The sequence below is a fragment of the Salvelinus namaycush genome, chromosome 37 (assembly GCF_016432855.1).
Source record: "Salvelinus namaycush isolate Seneca chromosome 37, SaNama_1.0, whole genome shotgun sequence".
Lineage (NCBI taxonomy): Eukaryota > Metazoa > Chordata > Actinopteri > Salmoniformes > Salmonidae > Salvelinus > Salvelinus namaycush.
Genome location: NC_052343.1, coordinates 13,489,103 through 13,505,351, shown reverse-complemented (window position 1 = coordinate 13,505,351; position 16,249 = coordinate 13,489,103). Strand labels below are relative to the sequence as shown.

Here is a 16,249-nt window from a genome sequence, read left to right as displayed (position 1 = left end):
GGCCTAGGAACAGTGGGTTAACTGCCTTGTTCAAGGGCATTTAAAAGGACAGCTCTTTCATTAAGGTGCAAAGTGGTTTAAGTGATGTCTCTCTGATAAGCCATCATAAGTTATTTCAAGGGACGTCTACTTATTTGACCACAGCAGTAGACTCCTATTAAATAAATAAACGCCTCACCTCTGTGTGAGTGGGGCCTTTTGACTCTGTACACTCTCCTCACTCCCACCACTACACCCATGCTTACTGCAGTCATGATTACCCAACAAGCACCGAGGATAATTGTGTACGCTAATCAATACAGGCCTGTCAGGTGGAGCCAAAGTCAAGCATTTTCAGCACAGCATTATTGGACCACATCAACAACATGGAGAAGGTTTACAGCCAATCCCAGGTCACATCAACACATGTAAACAGTCCCCTTGACTAGGATTGAATATTTCCCCGGTATTTTACAAATGCTCTATCCCAAAAATAAATCATCTTTCTCCTGGGTAACCCAGTGTTTCCCGCCAAAACCGGAAGTGTCATTCTAAAGCCTACAAATACTGTATGTCTGGATTTGATTCGAGCTTTGATCGGGATGAAAATTCAAGCCGGATGCTGCCTGATGAGCCATAGACTACGGACATTTTATGAGCTCTACATTAAATACATTTTATGAGCCCAAGCCCAATGAAGCCCAAATGATTGTACAGTCATCCAATACATAACCTATGGTGACTCCCTGCTTATATAAAGGTAAAATAAAATATATAGGTTACCTCACATTACGCACGACAGAAAACATAAAAGCCCATAGATGTAGCTATTCTGTCTGAAACAAGCTCCAGTAGGCTACTTTGTTTAAGTGTGGATCAAGGCCATTCAGAGACTTTTCCAGAAGCTACTCCTGCGTTGTCTAGGCTGTGTGCTTAGGGTCGTTGTCTTGTCGGAAGGTGAACCTTCGCCCTCAGTCTGAGGTTCTGAGCGCTCTGGAGCAGGTTTTCATCAAGGATCTCTCTGTACTTTGCTCTGTTCATCTTTGCCTCAATCTTGAAAAGTCTCCCATTCCCTGCCGCTGAAAAACATCCCCACAGCATGATGCTGCCACCACCATGCTTCACCGTAGGGTTGGTGCCAGGTTTCCTCCACACATGACGCTTGGCATTCAGGCTAAATAGTTCAATCATGGTTTCATTAGACCAGAGAATCTTGTTTCTCATGGTCCGAGAGTCCTTTAGGTGGCTTTTGGCAAACTCCAACTGGCCTGTCATGTTCCTTTTACTGAGGAACGTCTTCCGTCTGGTTACTCTACCATAAAGGCCTGATTGGAGGAGGGCTGCAGAGATGGTTGTCCTTCTGGAAGGTTATCCCATCTCCACAGAGGAACTCTAGAGCTCTGTCTGTGTGACCATCGGGTTCTTAGTCACCTCCCTGACCAAGGCCCTTCTCCCCCGATTGCTCAGTTTGGCTGGGCAGCTAGCTCCAGGAAGAGTCTTGGTGGTTCCAAACTTCATCCATTTAAGAATGATGGAGGCCACTGTGTTTTTGGGGACCTTCGATGCTGCATAAATTCTTCGGTACCCTTCCCCAGATCTGTGCCTATGTGGCTGATGTGAAATGGCTAGCTAGTGAGCGGTGGTGCGCTAATAGTGTTTCAATATGTGACGTCACTCGCTCTGAGACCTAGAAGTAGTTGTTCCCCTTGCTCTGCAAGGGCCGCGGCTTTTGTGGCGCGATGGGTAACGATGCTTTGTGAGTGACTGTGGTTGAAGTGTGCAGAGGGTCCCTGTTTCGAGCCCAGGTTGGGGCGAGGAGAGGGACGGAAGCTATACTGTTACATCTAGACACAATCCTCTCTCGGAGCTCTACGGACAATTCCTTCGACCTCATGGCTTGGTTTTTGCTCTGCTATAAACAGGTGTGTGCCTTTCCAAATCATGTCCAATCAATTTAATTTACCACAGGTGGACTGCAATCAAGTTGTAGAAACATCTCAAAGAGGATCAATGGAACCAGGATTCACCTGAGCTCAATTTCAAGTCTCATAGCAAAGGGTCTGAATACTTATGTAAATAAGGTATTTCTGTTTTTTCTAAAGACCCATTTTTGCTTTGTCATTATGGGGTATTGTTTGTAGATTGCTGAGGATTATTATCATTTTTAAATCCATTTTAAGATAAGGTTGTAACGTAACAAAATCTGGAAAAAGGGAAGGGGTCTGAATACTTTCTGAAGGCACTGTATAGAATATACACTGAACAAAAATATAAATGCAACATGTAAAAAGTGTTGGTCCCACGTTTCATGAGCTGAAATGAAAGATCCCCGAAATGTTCCATAAACACAAAAAGCTTTTTTCTGTAAAATGTTGTGCACAAATTTGTTTACATCCTTGTTAGTGAGCATTTCTTCTTTGCCAAGACAATCCATCCAACTGACAGGTATGGCATAACAAGAAGCTGATTAAACAACATGATCATTACACAGGCGCACCCTGTGATGGGGACAATAAAAGGCCACTCTAAAATGTGCAGTTTTGTCACTCAACACAATGCCACAGATGCCTTAAGTTGAGGGAGCGTGCAAATGGCATGCTGACTGTCAGGAATGTCCACCAGAGTGGTTGCCAGATAATTTAATGTTAATTTCTCTACCATAAGCCACCTCCAACGTTGTTTTAGAGAATTTGTCAGTATGTCCAACCAGCATCACAACCAGGCGTCGTGTTGCTGAGGGGTTTGCTGATGTCAACGTCGTGAACAGAGTGCCCCATGGTGGCGGTGGGGTTATTGTATGGGCAGGCATAAGCTACGGACAACAAAAACATTTGCATTTTATCAATGGCATTTTGAATGCAGAGATACCGTGACGAGATCCGGAGGCCCATTTTCGTGCCATTCATCCGCCGCAATCACCTCATGTTTCAGCATGATAATGCACAGCCCCATGTCTCAAGGATCTGTACACAATTCCTGGAAGCTGAAAATGTCCCAGTTCTTCCATGGCCTGCATACTCACCAGACATGTCACACATTGAGCATGTTTGGGATGCTCTGGATCGACGTGTATGGCAGCATGTTCCAGTTCCAGCCAATATCCAGCAACACCCAGCCATTGAAGAGGAGTGGGACAACATTCCACCGGCCACATTCAACAGCCCAATCAACACTATATGAACGAGATTTTTTTATCCACGCCCATACTTTTGTTTTTATGGTATCTTTGACCAACAGATGCATATCTGTAATTCCCAGTCATGTGAAATCCATAGATTAGGGCGTAATTCATTTATTTCAATAGACTGATTTAATTATATGAACTGTAACTCATAAAAACCTTTGAAATTGTTGCATGTTGCGTTTATATTTTTGTTCAGTATATATAAATCTTGAATAGGATGATCTATTTGGGATGCAATTTGAATGAAATTGATTCAGAGGGGGAAACACTGAATGCTCAAGTATCCACTGATTTAAAGCAATTATATTCGAGTGATAGGCTGTTAAAAGACTCTGCAGCTGCGAATAAAAATATAAATATTGTTACAATTAAAAAGTAAAGTGAACCCCGAAAGATGGAGATGTGTAAATTAGACGTCCATTCAGTCCTTATATGATCCTACTGTGGCAAAGGTTATGCTGCAGCTAATGTAGACCTATCTGTCAAAAATAAGTTATCATGATAAGATCATGCATTGGACTGCGCTTCATAGCCTACTGAGATGCGCTCTGTCCCAACCCTGAGCGTTGATGATTGATCATGCAGATAGCAGAGAGAAGGCCGGTGAGAAGCCAGATTTAGCCAGATATAATTTAACAGTTCAATTTCATGTTCTGCTGTTGATAGAAATAATTTATTACAATTTATGGGTTTTTCGCAGTGATTTATCCCGGGGAAAAGGGAGTGGGTTTGGGCGGGAAGTCTCAGTAACCCTGTTCCCACTATTCAACCCTACTCTTGACAATGGTTTATAAAGTTGTTAAATACTTTTGTAATAAAACACAGGTAACTTCTATGTGAGAATAACATGACACACATCACAGTCAGTGACACACTTGCAATGTATTTTCATTTATTTCTATTATAAGAGACATACAATGGTATTCTGTGAGACCAAATTCATAAAAGCCCAAGAGCTTCTGCCAAGAGAATGAAAACATTCTGAATCAACGAGAGTCCCCCCCCCCAAGAGAAGGTATTTACACTCTGTGCAATACTGATAGCTATTAAAAGTCAAATAGACCATTCCCTTTCCCATACAATCTCAATGCAAACTCAAATAAACTTCACTTCACTCACCAATAAGTACTGTAGCTGCCCTTTTCCTGTTACGAGATATGGTCACATTCAAAATAAAATACTGGTTTCATGTGTAATGGGAGGGATCCATATGATCTGTGAGGATTCTACTTATGCGTGTGTTGCATCCAAACAACTAGTTTGCCTAAAACGCAAGAATGTAGCCATCTATAACTAATGTTGTAGTTCAGGCTCATGTATCTATCGGTCAGTCCCAAGGTGAATTCAAGTGCAAATGGTAAACTTGGTGTCAGACCAGCTTCAGGAATCTAGGGCATAAATACTATTTTCAGATACAGTAATAGTGTTTTTTTCTCTCTCAAATAATTGACCATGAATCCAGCAACCCATGAAGTAGCCCAGAAAGTGCAACAGCAGAGAGTTCCAGAGGGAGTGGTATTTCTGAGGCCGATCTGACTGCTTTCCCTCTCTCTCCCTGAGGACAACACCCGGCAGACGCTTCCGATCCCTTCCGGTCTATGCTTATCGGATCAGGGAGCCCATTCAATTTCTACCTAAAACAATTATAACATCTTCTGATCAGACAAGAAAACACTAAATCCCAACCTTCTGATCTTTTTCGCTACCTGTGGTGTTGAGGTTGAGATCAAGTGATATGTAGGGAGTATCAGAGAGCCTGAATAATCTTAACATCTGAGGGACTGATGTCCCCCCTTTTAATCTATTGAGTAGCCTGCTATGCTACAAACAATCAAAAGGTAAAGTTAGCAATCAGGGAAAAAGCCAACCCAGTGAAAACACATGAAAAGGAGGCAAACAAAAAAGATGCAGCCTCAAGCTGTGGTAGTCGCTATGCCAGTGTTGGCAGGCTCACAGTTCAGGGATATCAAAAACCCTAGTTAGAAATACAAATCTACAATAGATATGACACATTCCGACGACCATAACAAAAAAATCTAACACCTATTATATAGCATCTTGGCGCCTTGCATTTACCCCTACCCCATACCACATACTATAATTAAATAAGGCACACATTTACACATACAATTAACATTTGGCTAGTATTATTCCTTTATTTACAACCAATAGCCAAAGTTAATAATTATAATAATTGCTGTCTGTACCATGTTGAGTGTTTTTTGGGGGCGGATGGTCTGATCTTGATTCTGATTCTTTGGGGGTTGAGTGTCTGGTCCTCTTTGGGTGTGATACATGATAATTATATTAGAATTCATGAGGATCAACTAAGCACCAATGTGATAAAAACATTCTTTAGGAATTGTAGTAGACCCTACTTCATAGACCAGCTGTATTAATGCCTTTCATCTGTTTCTCAGGACTTGGCAGGATAGTAGGGTCTCCATTTTCCAAAAAAGAGAAACGCCTAGCATAGTTGCTTTGAGTAGTTTCCTTTGCTTGTCAGTATCCACCATCTTGGCTCTTTTTTTGAATGTGAGTAGTACATTCCCCATGAACTTGTTAATATGGTAAAGGATTACTTATTCCCCTAGTCCACATACTAACCATGCTGAAACAGGGGCAGAAGGGGCCTTGCCTCATTTCGAGAACTTCTATTTGAGATGCCAAACACCAACCAGTAATGTATTTCAACATAATGGGATCAGTTTCAAAGTAAGGCAAAAAGACAGAGCTACCTTTAAAGGAGTTTTGTTGATGTTGTTTCACGGGATACATATACTGCATATGTATATGTATACATATACGGTGTAGATATAAACACACATATATATACACACACATGCATATATAGAAACACGTTAGGGGGATCAGGACTTTTTGTCAACACTACATAAGAAAAAGGTAAGCAAAAGCAAGTTTCATAGGCATCGCAAGAAGCTCTAGATTCAATCTTAAGCTGTCCGATGTTTGATGGCAAACCCTTCCATAACTAAGTTGCATGGTAAATCCACACTGAGGACATTGGCAGCATAATATAAGAGGGTCGCGTTTCACCAACCCCAGTCCCTCACCTTCTATAAGCAAGTAGCTGAGCAATACCAATATGGTACAAAGATATTCATTGGACAAAAAGGGGGAAATAAGAAGTTTGTTTGAGGTTTGTCGACAGCGAGAATGGCTGCCACAAAATCCAGGGCACGTCTTCTCATAAAGGTCTTCCACTTTTCACCCATTGACAGGAGAGGACGAGGCACAGTCACTCTTGTCCTGTTCTCCTCTCCTCTTCCTCCTCAGTAGTTGAAGTTTCCCTGTTGGTTGACGGGAGAGGAGGCGGGGATGAAGAGGGGTTTGGGAGGGACGTCGGGTTTGAGGGAGGTGGTCCGGCGGACTATGGCCCCCCGGTGGAGGTATCCTCCGGTATCCTCCTGTTGCTCTCCATTGTAGCTCTGCTGGCGCGTCAGGTACCCGTTGGGGATGAGCGGGTAGTGGATCTCGCAGGCGCTGCCGGTGGAGTTCATTCGAGCCAGCATAGGGGGCGGTTGGTGCTGGTGGCCGTTACGCTGGCTGAAGCTTTGCTGTCGGTGGACCATCCCTCCACCACCCCCTCCGTTGGCAATCTTAGTGGCAGCGGTAATCAGCGAGTGTCTCTGTGAAGAGTGCCTCCGCTCCAGGGTGGACTGGTGGTGAGGGGGCATGTCCGGAGGTACGTCCATGCGGCGGGTCAGGCTGTCTCGGGGCAGGGTGGACGAGCTGTAGTAAGGCGCCGACTCGGTCTCTGGGATGTGCGGCTGGACGCGGTTGGCAAAAGCTAGTTGACCCCCATGGCACCCGCCGCTGGCTGACAGGCCGGATGAAGTCATGACCTGGGTGTTTTTGCTGGAGTTGGCCTCGTGGATGTGTTTGAGCAGCTCGTCCAGCGATGTGACCTCCATCACCTTCTGCGGGTAGCAGGGGTAAGGCTGCTGGACCAACATGCGCTCGGTATTGTGGATCTTGCGTTCCTCTAGGTGCTGGGGTCCACCAACTAAGGCATGCCCATTGGCCAGAGCTTGCCCATTGGAGAAGCTGTGAGAGTAGGGGTAGATCTGCTGGTGGAGCTGGCCTGAGCTGGACCTGGAGCCTTGTCCCATGTTGTGGGACTTGGGCTCCTTGGCATTGTTGCAGTTCTGGTTCTTCTCCCACTGGTTCTTGAAAGCCTTCATGTTCTTGATAGGCAGTTCAGGGGTGGAATCTGGGGTGGGCAGACCAGAGAGCTCCGAAGAGTGGTGTAGGTGATGGGGGTGGACCAGATCTCCCATGGTCATCCCTGGGTGGTGACCACCGGTCCGTCTGGGTGCTCCTTGATGATGCTCCTTCCCGTTCTGGAAGAAGGAGTTGTAGAGCTTGGGCGAGGACACCTCCATCTTATCCTCCTTGTTCTGGCTGTCCAGCAGGCCATTGAGCTTGGCCAGGCTGCGAAGGGACAGGGCGTGAGGGATCGGGGCCTCCGGGTCCTTGGCCAGCCTCTTAGTCTTGTTGCCGGTGTGGTTGCAGTAGCAGGAGACCAGAAAGCCTGAGAGGAAGGCTCCAAGGACAAAGGCCACCAGCACACAGGCAATCAGCAGGGTGTAGTGGACACTGTGGTTGGTCTTCTCCATCTCGGGAGGCCGTCGGACACCTTCACAGAAAAAGAGAGTGAGAACAAAATGGTCTTTAGTGTAATGAAACCAGAGACCTAGAAGAGACTATAATTTCTATGAGGTCAAGCAGGCAGCAGCTGGAAAATACCGGTTGTGTTTACAGAAGCTCTACTACGTGGGAAGCAGCATTGCAGAGGTGTTGGAACTAGCCCCTTGGCTTTCCTCCTTCTCTGTTAATGAATCAATAAACTCTTTCTTGCCAAGACCTCATCTTTCGTCTCCAACTGCAAAGAGTGGCAGAGGGCAAGAGCTCCCCAGTCAGTGAGAAATCAACTCCAAAATGAGTTTGGGCTTTATATATTGATGGGTGCACTGGCAGGAGTCTGATGTCATTCACACTGGCTGTGCTTTCAAATGCATGGATCAGGGTGAGTGCACCTGCAATGAACTTGCCAAAAATAACCAACTCGACTAACTAGCTCATAGAATACATCACTCTTTAAATGAACGAGAGTCTGACTGATTCAAATGGTTGTTTGGGAAAACATCTGAACTGCCGCAACTAAGCACCTGAACATCTCAAAGTTATCTCAACACTATGAAAACGCCCTTGGATGGTGTGACCCTGCCACTATATTTGCCTAATGGCATCTGAGATTCAACAGGAGGAGTGATACTAGCCACCTCTCTCGCAATCAGAGCTCATTTACAAAGGCTGCTGCCATCTGTGGTGTCAGGCCCTTCTCCAACCTTAATGATAGTCTCTGTGAAAATGCTAAGTCTGGGGAGGGGAATTGGCCCGCACTGGGAGGAGAAATGCAGGTGTCCCAAATAGGCTAATTTCATCCCGTAATGAGAGCTCAGGTTAGGCAGTAATGGGCAATGATAGTGCCAGCTTTAGACGTAACTGTGGTGATGGGATGTTGAAGATGAGGAGGAGGGTGGGGGTGGGGGTGGGGGGTGTAAATGATTGGGCCTAAGAGAGACTTGTCGAGGGTTTCTCTCTTTCGATGAAATTACAAAGAGCTGCCACATGCTTCAGCTTTAACAGAGTGAGGGCACTTGATTAGAAGGGAATTTCACTGAGGGAATTTACAATTAGGCTTTTAGCGGAATCAAACATCTCGTACAACAATTACAATGACAGCAATGTCTTACACTTCATAATTTCTTTAAATGGGTTTTGTTCAAATAGGTTGCCAATACATTATTCTGTCTGAATAAGAAAAACATTGTTGGGCCGAAAACTGGAGTCTGTGAGGGTAAATGCAGGCAGCATACCAATACCATTTGAAAGATATTCATTAATCTATAAGGGAAAGGGAGATGTGAATAATAACTCACATGAATCTACAGTACATGCAGAACACAGCACAGAATGACCTTGGATAAAAAAAAATGTAAATGCTCTTAGGTCAAGTGTGTGTGTGTATCATTAGGTATATATGTGGAGAACAGGTATTCAGTGCGCACACAGTATGTCCTCAGGTATATTCTGAATGTGGAGAACAGGTATGCAGTGCACACACAGTATGTCCTCAGGTATATTCTGAATGTGGAGAACAGGTATGCAGTGCACACACAGTATGTCCTCAGGTATATTCTGAATGTGGAGAACAGGTATGCAGTGCACACACAGTATGTCCTCAGGTATATTCTGAATGTGGAGAACAGGTATGCAGTGCACACACAGTATGTCCTCAGGTATATTCTGAATGTGGAGAACAGGTATGCAGTGCACACACAGTATGTCCTCAGGTATATTCTGAATGTGGAGAACAGGTATTCAGTGCACACACAGTATGTCCTCAGGTATATTCTGAATGTGGAGAACAGGTATGCAGTGCACACACAGTATGTCCTCAGGTATATTCTGAATGTGGAGAACAGGTATGCAGTGCACACACAGTATGTCCTCAGGTATATTCTGAATGTGGAGAACAGGTATGCAGTGCACACACAGTATGTCCTCAGGTATATTCTGAATGTGGAGAACAGGTATGCAGTGCACACACAGTATGTCCTCAGGTATATTCTGAATGTGGAGAACAGGTATTCAGTGCACACACAGTATGTCCTCAGGTATATTCTGAATGTGGAGAACAGGTATGCAGTGCACACACAGTATGTCCTCAGGTATATTCTGAATGTGGAGAACAGGTATTCAGTGCACACACAGTATGTCCTCAGGTATATTCTGAATGTGGAGAACAGGTATGCAGTGCACACACAGTATGTCCTCAGGTATATTCTGAATGTGGAGAACAGGTATGCAGTGCACACACAGTATGTCCTCAGGTATATTCTGAATGTGGAGAACAGGTATTCAGTGCACACACAGTATGTCCTCAGGTATATTCTGAATGTGGAGAACAGGTATGCAGTGCACACACAGTATGTCCTCAGGTATATTCTGAATGTGGAGAACAGGTATGCAGTGCACACACAGTATGTCCTCAGGTATATTCTGAATGTGGAGAACAGGTATTCAGTGCACACACAGTATGTCCTCAGGTATATTCTGAATGTGGAGAACAGGTATGCAGTGCACACACAGTATGTCCTCAGGTATATTCTGAATGTGGAGAACAGGTATGCAGTGCGCACACAGTATGTCCTCAGGTATATTCTGAATGTGGAGAACAGGTATGCAGTGCGCACACAGTATGTCCTCAGGTATATTCTGAATGTGGAGAACAGGTATGCAGTGCGCACACAGTATATCCTCAGGTATATTCTGAATGTGGAGAACAGGTATGCAGTGCGCACACAGTATGTCCTCAGGTATATTCTGAATGTGGAGAACAGGTATGCAGTGCACACACAGTATGTCCTCAGGTATATTCTGAATGTGGAGAACAGGTATGCAGTGCACACACAGTATGTCCTCAGGTATATTCTGAATGTGGAGAACAGGTATGCAGTGCACACACAGTATGTCCTCAGGTATATTCTGAATGTGGAGAACAGGTATGCAGTGCACACACAGTATGTCCTCAGGTATATTCTGAATGTGGAGAACAGGTATGCAGTGCACACACAGTATGTCCTCAGGTATATTCTGAATGTGGAGAACAGGTATGCAGTGCACACACAGTATGTCCTCAGGTATATTCTGAATGTGGAGAACAGGTATGCAGTGCACACACAGTATGTCCTCAGGTATATTCTGAATGTGGAGAACAGGTATGCAGTGCACACACAGTATGTCCTCAGGTATATTCTGAATGTGGAGAACAGGTATGCAGTGCACACACAGTATGTCCTCAGGTATATTCTGAATGTGGAGAACAGGTATGCAGTGCACACACAGTATGTCCTCAGGTATATTCTGAATGTGGAGAACAGGTATGCAGTGCACACACAGTATGTCCTCAGGTATATTCTGAATGTGGAGAACAGGTATGCAGTGCACACACAGTATGTCCTCAGGTATATTCTGAATGTGGAGAACAGGTATTCAGTGCACACACAGTATGTCCTCAGGTATATTCTGAATGTGGAGAACAGGTATGCAGTGCACACACAGTATGTCCTCAGGTATATTCTGAATGTGGAGAACAGGTATGCAGTGCACACACACACTGTAGGCTGAAAAAATGAGTAGCAAAGCTCCACTGCAGCTTCAAGCACAAACTCATCATGAATCTATCTATACAAGTAACAAAAGCACAACAGGGAAAATCTCAATGTGTCAATAGAGGAGCACAGGCATCAGCCTTGAAGCTCCTGGCACTTTGCTAGTAACTCTAAAGGGTACTTGTCACCATTACCGTTTTTCTTCGACAGTCTCTTAATACAAACAGAGAGAAGATGGGGCAGAATTAGCATCAAACAGGGCTTCGTTCTTTGGTCTTGAAGGAGCTGCCGACACGAGTCTTCTCTTTGCCTGGTGTTGATGGAAAGTTATATGTAGGTCACAAAGTTACAGGAAAAGTGTCTGCTCCCTGTCGCTCTCCCAGCGCTATCAGGAAGTAAAGGCTTTTAGAGCACTGCAAAGCTCTCCATCACTATCAATTTGGCCATTTGCTCTACATCAGTGCCATTCCCCTATAGAGAGATGCAATATACTGTACTATCACATTCTCCTGGCGATAATGTTAAATTCACAGAGTAAGTTTGATGTGATGCTTTGAAATCGCGAGTTCTATCCATTCAAGTGCTATATCCATTGTATTTCTATGGCGTTGGCATGGCGATGCTTCGTTTATCCTATCTGTCCTAGGCCAGTGTGTTGGAGTGAGCCGAGGCAGTGTGGCAGCATGGGGGTTTTATGAATAATACAGGCCAGGATGCCCATGTCTCTGTGTGGCTTCCCCCAGCCTCCCTGTGGCTCCCAGCTCCCAGTCCAGTCACTCTTGCGACCCCTGACCAGGACCCTATGACTATTGAAGGGTTCCACATGGCCGAGGAGCTATGAGTCAAGCGACACAGTGGGGATACACAGATCTCCAACCCCACGCACAACCTGTCACAACACGTTTGGGGCTGGAGTGGATGACTCAATCGGGCCGTATGCGTGACATATGGTGGCATGGTCACAGTGAAATTAATACCCACTGAATCATGGCATGGGGGGACTGGTGTGCTGCTAGATGGCGCACAGGAGGCATAGCATGCAGGCAAACAGTATACTGCCAGTTGATGATAAAGCATTGCCTCAGTACAGTGTTGAAAGAAAATACCTTTAAAAAGGGTCAAATTAATCATTTTATGATCCAATATCGTATGACACCTCTGATAAAGAGGTGAAACAAAAAGGTTTGAGAGCGCTACTTTAATGTAACATGTGACAATTAACTGGAGTTGTCTGCACCTGTGTAGTGGTAGAGTTGCATTAAAAATGTTAGTGAAATATAGGTGTGTTATATAAAGATATGTGGTGCCGCAGGATAATTGAAGCTACTCAAAGCAACAATAACCTCCTCTCAATGGTTTATATAATGTTATTAACAGTGTTTTTCCATGTTTGTTTTTCTCAATTGTCACACTATATCTTTAGCCAAAGTGTGGGTTCAGCATGGTCTCTGCTAAACAGAGGCCTACAATACATGTAATGCGTGACGAACAGGAACACACACACATTAAGAACTCTCAAGTCTTCTAAAAAGGTAAACACACATATGGTTGAGATTTGACAGGAGGGAAGGAGGGGAGAAATGGTGACAGAAAGGGAGAAAGAGGGGGGACAGCTGGAAGTGTTCATGCTCGAGAGGAAGAGAGCGACAAAGAGAGAGAGAGATACAGTAGGGAGAGAAAATATAACTTCAGTAAGAAACTGCCAGGCAACGGAAAAGAGAGAGAGAGCGAGCAAGAGAACTAGAGAAAATAAAATGAAATAGAATGTGGCAGAAAGCTGGGGACAAAAAGTGACAGAAATAGGGTGTGAGAAAGAATGTGCAGGGAGCAGATTGTAAGGGGGAGGCTGGGAGATGATGATGGAGAGAGAGAGATGTGTCAAAGTGAGTGACAGATTGTCAGCCTGGTGGGTTTTGAAGCATCGCTCTCAGAAGCAGCTGTGTTTTGGTACGTAGAAGGACCCCGCTTGACGCTCTTTACCATAATGGTAAAAATAGACAACGCTGTGCATTATGTAACTGAGCTAAAGCGATACGCAACCTGGAGTCTGTTCTGCGTTTCACTAATTGGGGATGGGTTGTGCGAGGAGCGATTCTGGAGTGTGAAGTGCTATTTCGGCAGGTGATAAAATAGCTCCAAAACAAACAAAAAAAGTGAAACGCAAACAACGCAAGCAGGGGTTTTCACCTTTTACTCACATCTAACCCTTCTCTGAGATGCTTAAAACCGATAGTTATATAAATCATACAGATTCATTTATCTCCATAAAATGCCCAACTGAACTACTACTCTACATACCTTAGAAGTGTATCAGCGTCAAGCTGTGCTTTATTCTACTGCATGTGCACCATAGAATCAGCTAGGCATCTGCAGTGTTGATGGCCAAATGGATGGTCTTGAGAATCAGGAATTTAGGATAAACTGGACATCAACCGATTATTGAGCTGGGATACTACGGTGCTTTTGGTAATCCTGATTGCTGATACCTAACTATGGTGTGGAATGTTGGAATATAGACACGGCTCGACTTTGGGGCAATTACAAAGTACAGTACGCAAATGTTGTTTTCAAAGTGAACTATCCCTTTAAAGATAACTTTTCCATTGTGTCAATACACTGCTCAAGATGGGAAGATCACACTTACAGTGCTTTCAGAAAGTATTGATACCCCTGTTCTTATTCCACATTTGGTTGTGTTATAGCCTGAATTCAAAATGTATCAAATGTATTATTTTTCTTATCCATCTACACACAATACCCAATAATGACAAAATGGAAACATGTTTTTAGAAATGTGCAAAATGTATTGAAAATTCAAAACAGAAATATCTAATTTAATTAAGTATTCACATCCCTGTCAATACTTTGTAGAAACACCTTTGGCAGCGATTACAGCTGTGAGTCTTTCTGGGTAAGTCTCTAAGAGCTTTCCACACCTGGATTGTGCAACATTTGCCCATAATTTTTTTAAGAATTCTTCAAGCTCTTCAAGAACTTTCAGGTCTTGCCATAGATTTTCAAGTAGATTTAAGTCAAAACAGTAATGTGGCCACTCAGGAACATTTACGGTCTTCTTGGTAAGCAACTCCAGGTGTAGATTTGGCCTTGTGTTTTAGGTTATTGTCCTGCTGAAAGGTTAATTAATCTCCCAGTGTCTGGTGGAAAGCAGACTGAACCAGGTTTTCCTCTAGGATTGTGCCTTGCTTAGCTCCATTCTTTTTCATTTTTATCTTGAAAAACTTCCCAGTCCTTAAAGATTAAAAGCTTTAAATTTTTTATGAATTTGTAAACATTTCGAAAAACATAATTCCACTTTGACATTATGGGGTATTGTGTGTAGGCCAGTGACCAAAAATCTAAATTTAATCAATTTGAAAATTCAGGCTGTAACACAACAAAATGGTGAAAAAGGGGTGTGAATACCTTCTGAAGGTACTGTAGCTAGGCACTGTAGCTAGGCACTGTAGCTAGGCCCTGTAGCTAGGCCCTGTAGCTAGGCACTGTAGCTAGGCCCTGTAGCTAGGCCCTGTAGCTAGGCACTGTAGCTAGGCACTGGAAACGACTCCTGAGTTCTATATCTGCGTCAAGTAAAGACGTTCCAAAATAGCCTAATTAGTTTCTGTTTCTCTACAGCTGAGGGGAGAATGTAATAGTTCCATTAAAGGGTACTTCATTCCATAGTGCTGCAATGAGTCAAAATGGCCCCAGGCTTCGCAGGCAACTACTACCCCCAACTATTGCCAGAGATGTATTTTCTGCCGTGGAAAACACAACAACAAATCATCGGCTGATATACTACAAGCACTGTGAGTGTTTTCAAAATTAGACACGAACAGGAGTCTGCTAACTAAAATTCGGAGTACTTTGACAGTTCAAATAGCTCGGGTAATGATGAACACAGTTAACGCTCTGTGTTTGTGTGTGTGGTGTGTGAGCGTGTGCAAAAGGGGGTCTGGGTGTTCATGTGAATGAATTCAACCATGTACTCTCATTATTAAGAATATGCATAATATTACACATCAGTGCCCAACCAATTGGACGCAGCTTGATTTATGCACACACAAGGTAATATGATACGCTGTAATGTAATTGGTTCAGTCCAATTGAAAAATAGTGCTAATGAACATGGCATTTTATTAGAAGTGTGCTGATGCATGTAGAGCATCAAGAGGTTTCACTGAGGAGACTTGTGTTGAATACTAGTCAAAAAATGTAAAAGGCGCTAATGGAGAGATTGAAATGTACACAATAGTTACCTGGAGGAAAATGGGGGAGGGTCAAGCTTTTTCAATTTCAGTCAGGGGGAGGGTTTAGTGTAACAACAATATCATGGAATAAAATATAATAAATTAGGAAATGATAGTTTCCCATAAAGACTGTTCATATATGCCTACCTGTTATGTGGCTGCGGTGTTAAACAATGAATGGCTTTTTCTCTTATTCATTGATGATCAGATACTTCAGTTGTAACTGATTCTCTTGCGATACATTTTAACAGTTGATCACTCTAGCACTGTTCCAAACTTAGACTATCCTCTTTTTTTTGTGGTACTTTTACCCCTTGTTCCTCCCCAATTTCGTGATATCCAATTTGTAGTTACAGTCTTGTCCCATCACTGCAACTCCCCTACTTACTCGGAAGAGGTGAAGCTCTAGACTCTAGAGCCATGCATCCTCCAAATCCGCCTTAGACCTCTGCTCAACTCGGTAAGCCGACTATCCTCTTTTTTAACAATAGCCACAATTTAAATCTAAATGGCTTCGGTGCTGCAGCATGCGCTCATTCGTTGTCATGCTCTGTTGTGGTATTAAAAAGATTCTGCTTGTCTCCAGTCATTTTCATAGAAATGACGTAGAATTGCATAGAAATGCATTTATAAAAGGC

General features: G+C 43.7%; 1 protein-coding gene across 1 annotated transcript in view; it reads right to left on the bottom strand.

Annotated features, from left to right (window-relative positions):
* Positions 1-4,046: 4,046 nt before the first annotated feature.
* LOC120031499 (semaphorin-6D-like) overlaps positions 4,047-16,249 on the bottom strand; it is a 45,364-nt gene continuing 33,161 nt past the window's right edge. Inside the window, exon 18 of the mRNA XM_038977280.1 lies at positions 4,047-7,823. Coding sequence (XP_038833208.1) covers positions 6,457-7,823 — 1,367 coding nt within the window. The 3' untranslated portion in view covers positions 4,047-6,456. The remainder of the gene's footprint in view (positions 7,824-16,249) is intronic.